Source organism: Lepisosteus platostomus, chromosome 25 (genome assembly GCF_059453375.1).
Source record: "Lepisosteus platostomus isolate fLepPlt1 chromosome 25, fLepPlt1.hap1, whole genome shotgun sequence".
Taxonomy (NCBI): domain Eukaryota; kingdom Metazoa; phylum Chordata; class Actinopteri; order Semionotiformes; family Lepisosteidae; genus Lepisosteus; species Lepisosteus platostomus.
The window spans coordinates 3,547,055-3,563,530 of NC_142635.1; the positions used below are offsets into that span (position 1 = coordinate 3,547,055).

General features: G+C 39.7%; 2 protein-coding genes across 3 annotated transcripts; both read right to left on the reverse strand.

Moving 5' to 3' along the window:
- Nucleotides 1–546: 546 nt before the first annotated feature.
- Nucleotides 547–7,844, reverse strand: LOC148640715 (complement C1s subcomponent-like). Its single transcript, XM_088619985.1, has 7 exons — nt 7,469–7,844; nt 6,788–7,001; nt 6,063–6,246; nt 4,900–5,031; nt 3,723–3,851; nt 2,922–2,996; nt 547–2,612 (listed from the first exon to the last, which is right to left on the reverse strand). Exons 1-7 carry the CDS (start codon nt 7,531–7,533, stop codon nt 1,969–1,971), a joined length of 1,443 nt encoding a protein of 480 aa, XP_088476111.1. The 5' UTR covers nt 7,534–7,844; the 3' UTR covers nt 547–1,968.
- A 2,726-nt stretch (nt 7,845–10,570) lies between these two features.
- LOC148640716 (complement C1s subcomponent-like) lies at nt 10,571–15,079 on the reverse strand. Of its 2 annotated transcripts, XM_088619987.1 has the most exons (5): nt 14,941–15,079; nt 14,078–14,192; nt 13,653–13,781; nt 12,328–12,402; nt 10,571–11,649 (listed from the first exon to the last, which is right to left on the reverse strand). In XM_088619987.1, the coding sequence occupies exons 2-5, from the start codon at nt 14,142–14,144 to the stop codon at nt 10,856–10,858; spliced, it is 1,065 nt and encodes a 354-aa protein (XP_088476113.1). In that variant the 5' UTR covers nt 14,145–14,192; nt 14,941–15,079; the 3' UTR covers nt 10,571–10,855. The 2 variants fall into 2 exon arrangements, with proteins under 2 accessions (XP_088476113.1, XP_088476114.1); XM_088619988.1 differs by lacking the exon at nt 12,328–12,402.
- Nucleotides 15,080–16,476: the final 1,397 nt, after the last annotated feature.

The window sequence follows — 16,476 nt, forward strand, 5'->3', positions numbered from 1 at the left end:
AGATCAGACACTGGAATGACACACAGTGAGTCAGTGCCTTTCCTTCTTCTGAAGTTCAGTTGGCTATATTTTAATTGAGCACAGCTGAACGAGGGCAGTTCTAAGCCCACTGTGTTAACACGGAGTTCAAACCAATTACCATTCTCTGGAAGAGCAGAAAACACATTTCACAAAGGCCTCAAACAGAAAACTGCACAATCCAACAGACCAGGACAGAGAATTGTTGTCATTGTCGGATGAATGGCTGATCTAGACTGACCTCAAAACTCTCTCTTCAGACGTCCAAATCCGGAATTTCCTCAGTGTTCATTCAGTGACAACAAATGTCCTCTTTAAGCTGCCGTTAGAAATGGAGAATTAAATGGTTGTCCATAAAAGCGTTGGCTCTCCAGGACCAAGAGTGTACAAACCTGATTTATTTAAATAAACACTTAACCAATTCAATACAATATAGTCCATAATGCCCCATTTGTTTGTCTTCTTATTTTACACATTTCATTTACATTTTATTGTATTCCATATATAAAATATAACATGGTACATCAGTTTGCTTTAAGATATTGTATGTTTTATTTGTACTTTTCCACATAAACAGCTAGCCCAAAAATGTATAGAATGATTTGCATTACAAGAAAACACCCAATAATGACATTTCCAACTCTTGCACAGACATTGCACAACTTGATAACAATTCACAAAGAAAAATAGATCCAGAAAGTTTTAATGTTGCAATTAAATGTAGACATACCACATGATATCCCCTTTTGTCAGGGCTTATCATTAGTTATGTATATGTCATGAAACAAAGTTGAAATTCAATTATAATATCATGCAAAATATCCATCTACGTCTTCTGATTTGTGTTTCACTGTTATTTCCACCAGACAGTCATTAAAAACTAGAAAAACAAATCATTCAATTAATTAATGTATTATCTTATTAGGGTGATAAATGGTCTATTTAGCATTGCCGTCTCACAGCACCGTGGCCCTGGGTTCGATTCATGGGTAGAGTTTGCATGTTCTCCCTGTATTCATTTGTTTTTCCACTGGCTGCTCCAGTTTCCTCCTACAGCCCAAAGACATGCTGGTAGGTTCATTGGCTTCTGGGAATAGCCCTGGTGTGAGTGTGTGTGTGTTTGTGTCCGTATATTGTCTTCAATGGGCATACAGTACATCCCATCCAGGGTGTACCCCCACCTTGCATTGCTGACCGTGACATGCTTCAGGTACCCAATGACATTGAATTGGTTGAACCGGTTAGAAAAGGGAGGGATAGGTGATCCTATTAAGTAATTACATAACTGATTAATCCACTAATTAATTGAACGGTAGGGTGATCTACAAGACTGACTAGACAAAATACAAAATTAACCCACGGGTTTACTTCTAATAAGTTACCACTTCTAATGTTTTGTATCACTCTGCAGCTCAAGATGGGGGGGGGGGTAGATTAGAAGGTAATGAATGAACTGCCAATATGCCCTGCTAGTCTCAAAATCCAGACCGATTCCTAATCCCTCATAACAGAGGGTTCCCATTTCTACACAAGGAAACCCCACAAAATGTATTAGGCTCAACCCCGTTATCAGATACAAAGGTTCAAAGTGAAAACTTTAGTGATTTACACAAGCTATTTTAATCTACCTAATCTCAGCCTACGTGGAAAAGAGATGTCAAAATGATCTAGTAACTTCTTGTGCACTATAATTCAGATTGAATGGGTCCTGCACTTTCAAATCTAATTTAATGGAGTCTTTTGTGTCCAATCTCTACTAACATATTGGGAAATACCCCTCTTTTATAATCCTAATGTTGTTTTTCTCTCCTCTTTCTCAATAGTTTCTCTAATCCAGTCCAAGTAATTGTCTACTTTGGTGAAGTAACCTCTGTCCTCACAGACTATTCCCCAGGACACAACACCATAGAGACGGAATGGACCCCTTTCTATCTGTCCTCCTGCTCCTCTTTAAAACTCTCGGAGGAAGAAGGGACCCCCACTGTCTCCATGGCAGCTATCTTTGCCCATCTCACCAGCACAGAACATGTTCTCGCTGAAAGTCTGCACCAATGGTTTTCCATCTTTCCTCTTGAAGCAGGTGTCTCTGTCCATCACAGGGATCTTGACATACAACAGTTTCGAGCTCAGTGTGCCGTTTTCTGTCCTGCCCCATCCAGAAACATACCCTAGTCTATTGAGAATTAGAGTCCCATCATCTTTCCTCTCGGGGAGACAGATAGGGAGGAGATGGGGTCCCAGGGGTGCGCGGTATTTCAATTTGACCAGGGCGATTCTGTTGTCAAAATTTGAAGGTTTTCTTCTTGTTGGGGCTGTTCGGCTATCTGGCTGGATGAAGACCTTCTCACTCTCCAGAATCACAGCGCTGTTAGAGCTCCCAATATTCTCAACGTCCACTGTCCCTCCGTACAGCACTGGTCTGTCCTGCCCTTCAATCGCTTGAGCAGCGGTGAGGACCCATCGGTCTGAGATTAGAGACCCTGCACCTACTGGATCTTTAACATAGACCAGCCAGGGGATCTGACCTGGTTTGGCCTCACTGCCTCCAAGGATACGGCCAAAATCAGAGAACCCAATCTCGGGCTCCCCACACACTGAGAGGAAACAGGAGAAACAGAAAAAACAATAGAAAACAATTATCAAAAGTCAAAGATTTATTCAAGAAAAGAAGGTTCTTCAAGTAAATGACTCAGGGGTTAATAGTATATTAACAGAGACCTATAGTATACTGACACAGAGATAGAAACAAAAAACCTGATCATCACATACTGTAGATAGTTAAAAAAATCACTAGCAATTTTAATAATAATTGGCTAACATACTTCCATTTTTATTTGTAAAATCCCCAACCTTGTTAATACAGCAAGTTTTTCACTGGATTACATTAATTAGTATTACTGTACCTTCAACACATTTTGGCAAATCCCGACTGCCATTCAAAGACCTCCAGTAGCCCTGAGCTTCACATCTGTACACATCTGAGATTAGAAAGAGATTAATAAGACTTTACAGGCACAGGTGAGGCATAGTTAAAACATACACTGTATTCTAATATAGTGTAATGTCACCAGGGGAAGAGTAATAGAAGGATGGTATTTTCCTCATTATATACTACAGATACAAGCTGACAAAAAAAACTGAACTAAACTGAATTGAAAAAAAAATGACCTATTCAATCTAAAACTAGCCCCTAACAAGATGGCTTAACAATGGATGACAAGAAAATGGTCTATCTCTCATCAAGACAATGTGAAACACCTGCTTATCATGCCAGACTATACAAGTCAAACCCTGAAAGGTCAATACCATGAAAGCCAACTTGGTGGAAGCACATTAAAGAAAGGAAGTTAAAAATTTTTTTTGTTTGTTTTTGATCATGGATTATTCTACGCATTTTGATGCTGGAGTTATCACCCTGGCTTATATTTTTTACTCTATTGCTAAGTCGACTCTCAGCTAACTGTAATACCCCCAGGAGAAATTAAAAACAGTGGTTATTTCTAAAAAAATACATGAGTAATTATTTTATATGACTGCTCATTCAGTATAAATACCATCATATACTGTCCCCAACTCAAGATTGCATCACAATAGACTCCACAGCACTATCTTCTGTTCCTGGGATTTCAGTCTCAGAGAACAATAGAGAGAGAGGTAGGTAGGTAAATAAGAGATGCACAGAAGAAAACCAACCACACTCTTACCATCTCCCTCTAGTCTGTAGTACTTGGACTCACACCCAAACTGAATCTCATCCTGGTACAGAGTTTTGGGGTTCGCACTGACCACTCGTAGTGTCCCATTCTTTGGCACAGGAAAGCCACAGTCCACAGCTGGAAAAACAGTCAGGATAAGATCACTGAACACATTGGGACCTGCACAACAAAGTATCTTCTCTGTCCCCGTCATCACATGTCTGTGTTCTTACACTTTGTCTTTGTGCGACAAATAATCTCTGTGTCTCTTTGTGTCAGGGAGTGCTTTTTGTGAGTGTTTTGTGTCATTAAAAAATACAAAAGTGAGGCACCAAGGGTCTCAAACTCAACTGAATATGGGGGCCGCATTAAATAAAATGCGCTAATCAGCTGGCCACATTCATACATATTCATTCATATCATATTCATACAAAATACATAAAATATTAAAAAATTAATTAAAACTGAAATTTGTATTTGAAACATGTTGGTTAACTTCACCTCGACATCATGTGAGGTTATTTCTGAAGTTCTTCATTCTGGCTGTTTCTTTGACAGTGTTTTGCAAGGACCAGAACATCAACGTTAGGCCTGATATCACAAGAAGTAGCCAATCGCAATGTTGCTCGGAAATGTTCACTGGCGAGTCTTGACCATAAAACTGATTTGTTGAACTTCATTGACAAGAAAAACTCAATACGTACATACTGCTAAACATTGTTATGATTCTAACAGACACAGAGACTAATCACAGAAACCTTTCTGTCTTTCTACTTTCTTTATTGACAGCACTCCGTCAGCTGGCAATCAGGCAACAGATGTACACAACAACTCATAAGGGCTGTGAATAGGACATGTACGCGGGTTCAGGGTGGTTTCAAAACAAGGGACAAAACAGGAGTAAACAATTAACTACTATTTACTTTAGGTTTTATAGTCACTATATAATTAGGTACGGTGACATCTCACGCCCACATTTCCCAGCCTGCACTGCAGCACATGAGTCGTTGCGGGCCGCAGATACAGTAATTACTTTGAGGGCCTCGTGTTTGAGACCCCTGGTATAGACAGAGGTCTATACCACTTTAATATTATTGAGTACACTGCCTGGACCATGGATAAAATTGTCTGTTTCTCTGTGGTGTTATTCATCTCTCAGGTCATCTCTCAGTCTCTGTGTATGTACGCTGGCAGGAGCTGTTGTCAGGCTGTAGCTGGTATCCATAGCGACAGGAGCACAAAAACCCGCCTGGGGTGTTTTGACACTCATGGTGACATGCCTGCCCATTTTCATCCTCTGCAGAGCACTCGTCTATATCTGAGAGAGAAGAGAGAGGCGAACACACCCACTGACTGACTATTTCCAACTCTACAACCTATAGTACACCCAAAGCAGAACCAAGATAAAGAGAGATTGTTCAGTTTAGTTCAGAAAGTCTTTCAGGTTAAAATGGAATATGGGTTCCCTACACTGGGAAGTTGTGAACCCAATCCCTCACGAATGAGTGAATACCAGCTACTGTGAGATCATGAGAGGTTCACAGAACTAAGCACTCAGTCGTCTGAGTTCTATGAGTCTTCAATATCAAGAAGCTTCATGTCAAGGAGATAAAACTTTGTAAAACTCCATATGATATACCATCTAGCCACACATTTCAGACAGTTAGCTCCTCAGAACAGGACCTACCATGTCACCACACCTATAGCAGAATACATTATCCTGTATTTGAGGGACAACCAGTACTGTCACAGGCCAGTATGGTCATAGTCCATCATCAATACAGTAGTTGACAGCTTCACTTAACTTAAACCAAGGTTCTGAAAGTAAGGTTTGTTAACAGCTTGCCTGCTGTATTGAACACCTAGAGAAATACAGCCAACAGTGTTAACATTATGTTAGTGAGCTTAGTCTGGTATGCCTACAACACTAAGGTTGAAGACTGGTACAAGCAGAAACATTACAGAAATATACTGTTAGCACCTCAAGATCACCAGGGAGCATTTTCTCCCTGCATCTGATCTCCAACCAGCCTTGTCATTGCCTCAGCCAGGTGAAATAAACCAATGTATTGAGCACACTATTTTATTTTATATTTGTGGGCTCATTTTGTCATTATTTAAATCTGACCAAACTAACTGAACTCAACTAAACTGAAAATGGTTTCCCTCCTTCTTGACAGTAGCTCAATACAACTGTTTTCACAAAAATGTTTACCTGATTTAAATACATTTATATTGTCAAATTTACATTGTCACCTTGAGAGTTGTATTAATTGATACAGTAAAGTTTGTGCCACTTTTCACATTCAAAGTGAACTGCAAGACTGAAACACAAACACGTAGACTGACCCACAGCCTGGTAGAAGGCCAAGAAACCGCTGTGTCTGTGTGGTCCTGGGGTTGAGGCGTCTGTCTTGAAGACAAGGCGCAGACTGTTGCCAGGTGACATGACGGAATAGCTGTCAGAGGGATCGTCCTTGGAAACATAATTGTGACCACAGAACCTTCCCAGAAATCTCTTTCCAAACATCACCTTGACATAAAAAAGAACAATTTATTAAGAATTTAACCACACCAAGCAAAGGTACATTAAATAAGGAACTGAAAAACACCCAAGAGATAATACACATTCTATTAAAGATACAAGTAATAGGTTTATTCCATGCTGAAAAAAGAAGAAAACAACGTTTCGGCCATGGAGCCTTCTTCAGGTGTGAGCACGTTGTTTTCTTTCTTCTTTTTTCAGCATGGAATAAAACTATTACTTGTTCCTTTGCAGCCTACACATACTGACGCAGCTACCCACCTGTTCTATTAAAGATGTAGATTTAAATAAAATAAGTTGACACTGAGCCTACTATACAGTAGAACTAACACATACTGTATGGTCAGGACAGAGGGTCTCAAAAGATATATCTTAATATTATATATTTTAATATAATATACAGACTTTAATGGTAGAACTAACATAGAAAAATCACAACAACAAGAGGTACAGTACAGTTCAGGAAGAGAGAACTACTGTAGATAGATACACAACTGAGTTCACTCAGAAGTTTTTTTAATTGTCTCACCATGAGGGTGTCATAATAGCAGTCGTGTGAAGGCTCAATATCAATGTGACGGAATGTGAGGTTGAGGGTGTACCCCTGGGGTACTACTAGGTCCCAACTTTCATTAAGGGATGGATGATAAGGATTGGGGTAACCAGGTGACTGCACTTCCCCATACAGAGCTGGGGTGGACCCTGCAATCACAACTCCCCAGTACTGGAACACACACAGCAACCTGCAATGGCAATGAGAAGTAATAACGCAATAACAAAGTGCAACCAGTAACAATGCAGAAACAATGTTGAAGATTGAATAAACTGTGCATTAATACAACAAATCTATCATTATAGGCAAGTATGACAATTTTTAATGGGACATAAATGGAATATGCTTTTGTCTGGAAAAATAGTAAGTCACTTTAGCAAATACAACTAAGCAAGTGAAATCACTGCTACCCAACACTGCAATACACTCAGCAACCTGCAACAGCATACAAAAGTATTTAATGAGATAGAAAAAAAGTTTTTATCAGGAAAAACGTTGAGTCACTTTAGTAGGAGCACAAAACACATTGCAATATGTTTCTCTCTCACAGGCACAGAAAGACACATCAGTATGAATGTTTGGACACCATTCCCGTCCTTTTCTGCATAATTATATGAGTCCATACATAAAAAGAGAAGAGGAGGGTGTTTTACTCACCAAGGAACATGGATGGATAGATTCATACTATGCCTCACTTGTGTTGGAACAGTCCAAATCTTCATTTCCCACACACCTCTTACTAGCCAATTAGCACTCCAAAACACAAAGATACAATGACAAACTGCCAGAAGCAGAAGTGAGTTCACAGAGCAGCGACAGAGGGAGAGAAAAGCTAGAATTTATCATTCAGAGGAAACACTGCTTGAAACAGAAACAAGTGACTTGGTGACAGATTGAGAGAGATACACAGCAAGAAATCAAGGAGGTTAATGTATATGTCTCTGTCACTGTTTAAAAAAATTGAATGATATAAGAAGGAGGGAGGGAAAGACAGCAGGGGATGTTATGGCTGTTGTATTGCAGATTTGATGCTAGTTTTTTAATCCATTTGTTTGTTCACTAAAGTGCAAATTCCACTCTCGGTGCAATCAGGTCTGTTAACCCCTTTAGCACCATGTATTAGAGCTTATCAGATTATCATTAACCTGGTATTAATTTTTGGAAATTAATTACAGTTGGATTTTGAAAAAAAAAAAACATATGGATAACATCACAACATGAGGTATCCCGTAACAACCTAAATGTGTATGAATGTCTACATGCTTTCCTCTGGGGTTTACTTGTCATTGTAATTATATTTGACTATATCCATTGCTCCAGCTGCGAGGAAAAATGTTTTCAGATTATATATGGTCTCCATCAAGATCACATTACTCAAATCTACCAAGGGTGTAGTGCTGACACTTGTTAAACATTCACAAGCAGAACTTTGTTGGTAGATATATGACTGTGCAAGGTGATAGGTTGTTAGTAATCAGGGTGATCGTCCCCCCAAAAAAAACAATCCCAACCACAGAATAGACCACAGTCTTACAAACGTTGAATCCAGTAGACTTTACTGCAGGATTTTCAACAGCTAGACTCCAATACAACCTACACATATCAATATAAAAAAAACAACCATCATCAATGTTGTTAAACCCCTTATATACCCAAATAAGCCACTAATTAACTCCATGTGAGAATGTCAAATTAACCACCGATATCATGCTTCTAATTCTTACCAGCCGGTGTGTCTATTTACAACTGATAAGAGGTCTTTGATGAGCTGTAATAAACAACTACTACCAATTTTGATTAAATGGTTATATACCCAACTAATTCACTAATTACTTCCGTGTGGAATTAACTATTAATAATCTCCTGCTGCAAAAAATTACCACCCAGTGTGTCTATTTACAATTAATGGAGGCTTTTGATTGCCTCTACTGGCAAATTACTGCCCTGGACTCACTGAATGCAGCTCCTATCCACCTATACTATAAAGTCAGCCCAGAACTCATCCAAAGAACTCTAAGAAAGTGTGAAACTGCAAAATGCAAATGATACGAACATTTTATCAATATTATGTTTATTACAGGACTCCAAAAATAATTTACATTCATCTTAAAAAATGACAAAATAATGTCTTAAATAGAAGGGTATGAAGTGTTACATAATGAATACTTATGGCCACAGAACACAGATATATAAGGAATACCACACTTGTGCACTAACTTCAAACCTTCCGGCTATAATTTTATACTACTTCATGTTGTAAGACCTAACATAGGAAGTTATTTACAGAACAAGATATAGCAAATCAAAAGAGCTGCCACTAGGAGGGAGCCATAAAAATACAAGTTCAGAACAATTACATTCCCTTCAAAGATTGGCATTCCACACCCCTTGTTATGCATAAACACACTGAAGATAAAAACAAATGACGATAATGACCTAGGAGACACCTAACATTTAAGGGATAAAATACTCCCCACCTGAAGACTCAAGCAATTATTAATAATGTAACCTTTTAAAATTTTGAAACTATGTATAAAGTCCTTTGTCAAAGGAGTTGCTGTTGTTGCCAGAAGTTTCAAAATTGTGAAATTGAAATGACAGATTATTAGGGTCTATATGACAGCAATGAAAATGTAAAAATGTATAATCCCGCCAGATACCAGGGTATGACAATTAGGATGCTTACTATTTGGGCTAAAAGTGTAGCAGGGAATATGAGTTGTTTGCTTTGCAATATGGTCAATGACCATTTTTGCTTAGAATTAACTTCTTGCTTAAGTCCCATTTATGGTCTCTATTTTACTTGAAATGGATTGAGTATTCCAGGGATACAGGGGTGGGAAGACAGGTGTGTGTCTGCGAGAGCTGTAACCCAAGAGTTCTTTTTTGAAGTTACCACTGACACTGTGTTTGAAAGTATGCTGTTACAAAACTCTGATTACCATGTATCATTACTACATTCTACTACAAGTCGACTACATTCTTACTTTATGTACTGCTTAATATGATCAGATCACTTTTAGAGTATTTCTGTAATACTATTTTCTATCACTAAAAAGAACTGTAATAAAATGTATTGTCTCCATTTTATAAACTACACATTCATCGTCATACTTTATAAATCAATCTTGGTTATCGTGCCCTTTACAATGGATTGCCATAGAATAATTGCAGATTTCCATAGGGCACAAATTCTACCATGGAAGACTGTTAGAAGTTAATTTTAAAGGCCAGTATATTCAGTTAATGGTATTATCTTCAATATGGCACAGTGCAAATGTTAATGAAATCCCTACCTTAGTCCAAATTCTCTTATATTTGAGATGTAAAGCACAAAAATAATACTATGACCGATGTCCATGTTTTCACAAGATGTCTGGTAGAATGTTCTCTGGACTTGTGAACTTTTTGGCCTCTCCAAGAAACATTTTGTGTAGTAAAAACCAAACACTGTCTTCTACAGAAGAACTCATCCCAACAACCAAGCATGGTGGTGGAAGTATCATGCGTTGGGGTGCTTTGCTGCACAGGGTCTTGGGCAAAGACGGCTGTGAGGGGACCTGATACTATGTAAGCTCCTCAAAGGTATCGGCAAAGTCATTGCCGGACTTACAATGTGATGTATACGTCTGCAGTTCAAGCTGTGGGAAGAGACCAGAAATCAAGCTAATTCAGAGAATTCTATTTCACTTAACACAATACAGAGCTGCACTTTCCACTAAGACTGTGTGCGGACAACAGCAAATGAGAAAATCAGACTACCATATCAAGTGCTTTTATTTTTCTTTAGAACCTCTGAAAGCTTTCTAACACGATCTTACTGTTAATAGCATAGGTTTTCAGCACACTGGATCAAGAGTTTAATTATCCACTTTGCTCATGTATCAAAATGCTTCATTTAACTCAAAATCTAATCGAAATTAAGCTAATTCAGCCTACAAAGAAAACTATTATCCAACATGAATGTAACAACTTGTTGTACCATGTAAACCAACAAATCTGGTGCTCTAACATCTAATTTAGTCTACTCTTGTTCAAATATCTCTAGCTCTCCTCCCTCTCAGTGGTCTCTCTGATCCAGTCCAGGTAATTGTCTACTTTAGTGTAGTAACCCCTCTCCTGACAGACTATTCCCCAGGACACAATGCCGTAGAGACGGAATGGACCCCTTTCTATCTCTCCTCCTGCTCCTCTCCGAAACTCTCGGAGGAAGAAGGGACCACCACCATCCCCACTGCAGCTATCTTTGCCCTGCTCACCAGCACAGAACATGTTCTCGCTGAAACTCTGCACCAATGGTTTTCCATCTTTCCTATTGGAGCAGGTGACTCTGTTCTTCACAGGGATCTTGACATACAACAGTTTCGAGCTCAGTGTGCCATGTTCTGTCCTGCCCCATCCTGAAACAAACCCCAGTCTTTCAGGAATCAGAGTCCCATCGTCTCTCCTCTCTGGGAGACAGATGGGGAGAAGATGGGGTCCCAGGGGTACGTGGGATTTCAGTCTGACCAGGGCGATGTCGTTGTTAAAATTGGTACGTCTCCCAGTTGTTGGGGATTCTAGGTATCCTGGATGGATGAAGATCTTCTCACTCTCCAGAGTTACAGTGTTATTAGAGTCCCCTAAATGGCCAATGTCCACTGTCCCCCCATACATCAGCAGACTGTCCTTCCCCTCAACCACATGAGCAGATGTGAGGACCCATCGGTCGGAGATCAGAGATCCTCCTCCTTTTGGATCATTAACATAGACCTGCCAGGGGATCTGACCCAGCTTTGCCTCACTGCCTCCAAAAATACGGCCGAAATCAGAGTTCTCAATCTCAGGTTCTCCACACACTGAAAGAAAAAAAGATAAATAAAATAGACAGAAAAGTAGAGAGAAATGCAGAGTTATCAGAGCTAAAGAATATTATCACACTCTCGATAATGCAATAATAATAATTATTTACACTTATACTGTATAGCACTTCTCTGGAAACTCCACTCAGAGCACTTTACAGGTAATGGAGATCCCCTCCACCACCACCATTGTGTCACACCCACTTGGATGATGCACAAGTGCACTCACCACACACCATCAGTAGGGAGGAGAAAATAGTGGGGAGGAAAACCAATTCACAGATGTCAATTATTAGGAGGCCACAATTGGTAAAGGGTAATGGGAAATTTGACCAGGATGCTGGGGTAACATCCCCACTCTTTTCAAGAAACAGCCTGGGATTTTTAATGACCAAAGAGAGTTGGGACCTCTTTTTTATGTCTTGTCAGCCAGGTTCACACCTGCTTTGCCTCAGTGGGTTGCCAGTTGTGAGTTGCCAGTTCATATGGTTGCACAAAGTTATTAACACAAAGTTAAAGAGATAAAGATTCAGCTCCTTATTTAGTCAGGGAGTGTTTAAAACTTACTTTTACTTTAATAATTGCTTAATATATGTTTCCCTATTACAATTTCCACAATTTATAATAAAGAATACAGCATCCCGGTGGATTAAAATGAATAGTATTGATTCCTACCTGCAACACATTTTGGCAAATCCCGACTGCCATTCAAAGACCTCCAGTAGCCCTGAGCTTCACATCTGTACACATCTGAGATTAGAAAGAGATTAATAAGACTTTACAGGCACAGGTGAGGCATAGTTAAAACATACACTGTATTCTAATATAGTGTAACGTCACCAGGGGAAGAGTAATAGAAGGATGGTATTTTCCTCATTATATACTACAGCTGTAAGCTGTAGTTTATAACTATTATGCTATAAGGATTGCAATGCACTTGTGCATATGAAAAAAAAACTGAACTAAACTAAATTGAATTGAAAAAAATGAGCTATACTATCTAAAACTAGCCCCTAACAAGATGGCAAACTGGAGCTTGAATATGGATGACAAGAAAATTGTCTATCTCTCATCAAGACAATGTGAATCACCTGCTTATCATGCCAGACTATACAAGTCCAACCCTGAAAGGTCAAAACCGTGAAAGCCAACTTGGTGGAAGCAAGAATTAGCACATTAAAGCAAGCAAGTTAAAATCTTTTTTTGTTTTTTTTTTTTTTATCATGGATTATTCTACGCATTTTGATACTGGAGTTTTCACCCTGGCTTATATTTTTTACTCTATTGCTAAATTGACTCTCAGCTAACTGTAATACCCCCGGGAGAAATTGAAAACAGATTATTTCTAAAAAAAAATACATGAGTAATTATTTTATATGACTGCTCATTCAGTATAAATACCATCATATACTGCCCCCAACTCAAGATTGCATCACAATATTCTCTACAGCAATATCTGGAAGAGGTGTTAGTGGGGCCAGCAGGGGGCGCTCACCCTGCAGTCCATGTGGGTCCTAATGCCCCAGTATAATGACGGGGACACTATACTGTAAACAGGCGCCGTCCTTCGGATGAGACGTAAAACCGAAGTCCTGACTCTCGGTGGTCCCAGGGTGTTTCTCGAAAAGAGTAGGGGTGTAACCCCGGTTTCCTGGCCCCATTTCACATTGGCCCTTACCAATCATGGCCTCCTTATAATCCCCATCTATGAATTGGCTTCATTACTCTGTTCTCCCCACTGATAGCTGATGTGTGGTGAGCGTTCTGGCGAACTATGGTTGCCGTCGCATCATCCAGGTGGGGCTGCACATTGGTGGTGGTGAAGGGGATCCCCATTACTTGTAAAGCGCTTTGAGTGGAGTGTCCAGAAACGCGCTATATAATGTCAGCAATTATTATTATTATCTTCTGTTCCTGGGATTTCAGTCTCAGAGAACAATAGAAAGAGAGGTAGGTAGGTAAATAAGAGATGCACAGAAGAAAACCAACCACACTCTTACCATCTCCCTCTAGTCTGTAGTACTTGGACTCACACCCAAACTGAATCTCGTTCTGGTACAGAGTTTTGGGGTTCGCACTGACCACTCGTAGTGTCCCATTCTTTGGCACAGGAAAGCCACAGTCCACAGCTGGAACAACAGTCAGGAGGAGATCACAAGAACAGGTCCTGCACATCACAGTATATATCTTCAATATCTCATCACATGTCAGTGTTCGAGTCTTCAGTCTTTGTGTAGTATATGTGTGTCTTTGTGCCAGAGAATATTTTTGTGCCATTACACAATACAGAAATGAGTCCCTGTGTTATTACTGTTCTTTCCCACTTTAATATTATTGAGTACGCTGCCTGGTCCACAGGTAGGTTGTCTGTTTCTCTGAGACATCGTTCATCTATCAGCTCGTCTCTCTGTCTCCTGGTACGTACGGAAGCAGGTGCTGTTGTCAGGCTGTAGCTGGTATCCATGGCGACAGGAGCACACAAACCCACCCATGGTGACACACGTACCCTTTGTCAAACTCTGTAGTGCACTCGTTTATATCTGAGAGAGAAGGAGAGAGTGAGATGAACACACCCACTGACCGACCTCTAGGCAATACATTTACATTAAACCAAGAAAGAGAGGCTGTTTGGTACAGTTTTAAAACAGACATTATGTCAAAGGATGGAATATTTGTTTCCTGAGCTGTGAACTTAAGTCCTTATGAGGAAAAGAGTAGCAATTGCCAAGAGCTTCACAGAGCACATCTGAGCTCAATGAGCTTTCTGAGTCAAGCACCTTCACATTCAGAAGATACAACCTTGTACTGCTCCACAATACATACAAGTTACCCACACATTGCATAGAGTGAGCTACACAAAATAGGACCTATAATGTCGCCACATTATGCAAGATTCCCCATCTGAGGGACATTCAGCACTGACATAGACCAATATGGTTATATTCTATCATCAATCAAGCAGTTGACTGGCTTCACTTGACCTGAGCCAAGATTCCTACAGTAAAGACAGTACAGATAATGAACAGCTGGTCTGCGGTATCGAACTAGGAGCATCCCCATCAGCCAGTTAATAATTGTTCATTGTTAATTAATAATTGTTACTGGTCTCACAACACTCAAAAATGGAAGTTAACATGATTTAAAAGCATTTTTCATCCTTTCGCGCTACAAAAAGCTCTCACTTTCCTACTAACTCCCATCACATTGAGAGCTGAATCCAGTGCAAATTTGCTTCCACTTCACATTCAAAGTGACCTAGAAGACTGGAACACAAACACGAAGACTGACCCACAGCCTGGTAGATGGCTGAGAAGCCGCTGTATCTGTGTGGTCCTGGGGATGAGGAATCACTCTTGAAGACGAGCCGCAGACTGTTGCCAGGTGACATGATTGAATACTTGCCAGGGCGATCACCCTTGGAAACATGATTCCAACCACAGAACCTTCCCAGAAATCTCTTTCCAAACATCACCTTGAAATAAAGAAGAACAATACTGTATATTAAGACCTTAATATATCCAAACCCAACAAAAGGGAACTGAGAAACAGTTTGGATAAACACTTGACAGAGAGATAATATACTGTATGTCCTATTAGAGATGTAAATATAAATAAAAAGAGATTTAAATTAAAGAATATCACATAGAACGAAATATAGACCTAAGACACTTGGTCAGGACAGGGGGTCTAGAAAGACCCTAATAAAGACCTTATCTATCTGTGTATCTTACCATTATGGAGTCATAGTAGCAGTCCTCTGAGAGCTCAATATCAATGTTAGTGAATGTGAGGTTGAGGACGTACCCCTTGGGTACCAACAGGTCCCATATTTCATGAAGGGAGGAAGGATAAGGAGCAGGGTAACCAGGTGACTGCACTTCCCCATGCAGTACTGGGATGGACCCTGAAATCACTGCTCCCCAACACTGGAACACACACAGCAACCTGGAATGAAAATGAGGAGTAATAACAAAGCAAAACACACAGTTAATCCTGTAACAATACACAAAAATGGACTGGATTAATAGTGCACTAACATAACAAACACATAATCATAGGCAAGCACAAAGTTTTAAAGCCATTTTAATAGGGATATGAATGTGAAAATGTTTTAAAAATGTGTTTTAACATAAAGTTTATTAAGGAAAATTATCACATCACTTTAGTAAATGCACCTTAGTAAGGGGACTATGAAAGATCGCTGCTGCCAAACTGTGCACTCAGCAACTTGGAACAGCATGCAACCATTTTAAAAGAGATATAAAAAAACTTTCAATCAGGGAAAAACAGTGAGTCACATTAGTAAGAGCTGAAAACGCATTATAATGTGATTCTCTCTCACAGGCACACAGGTGCACTTCAGTATGCCTGTTTGGAAACAATTCTAGCCCTTATCTGTTTCAATAAACAATTCAATACTTACAAATCTCACTCACCATGGAACGTGGATAAATAGACTCATATTCTGCTTCGTTTGTGTTGGATCAGTCCAAATCTTCCTTTTCTGTGTAGCAATTACTAGCCAGGTAGCACTGAAAAACAGACTACCAGACGCTACAGTAAGTTCAGAGTGCAGCGAGAGAGGGAAGGTGTTCAATTATCATTTGTAGGAAACACTGCTTGAAACAGAATCATGTGACTCAGTGACAGATTGAGAGAAATACACAGGGTTAAAGCAAGGAGGTCGATGTATCTTTCTGTGTCACTATTAAAAAATAGAAAGATAGAGGCATCAAGGCTGATGTTTTGAAGTTTTGATGCTTGTTGTCTAATCCATGTTTGTTTGCTAATGTGCAAATTCCACTCTCTAAGCAGTCAGGTCTG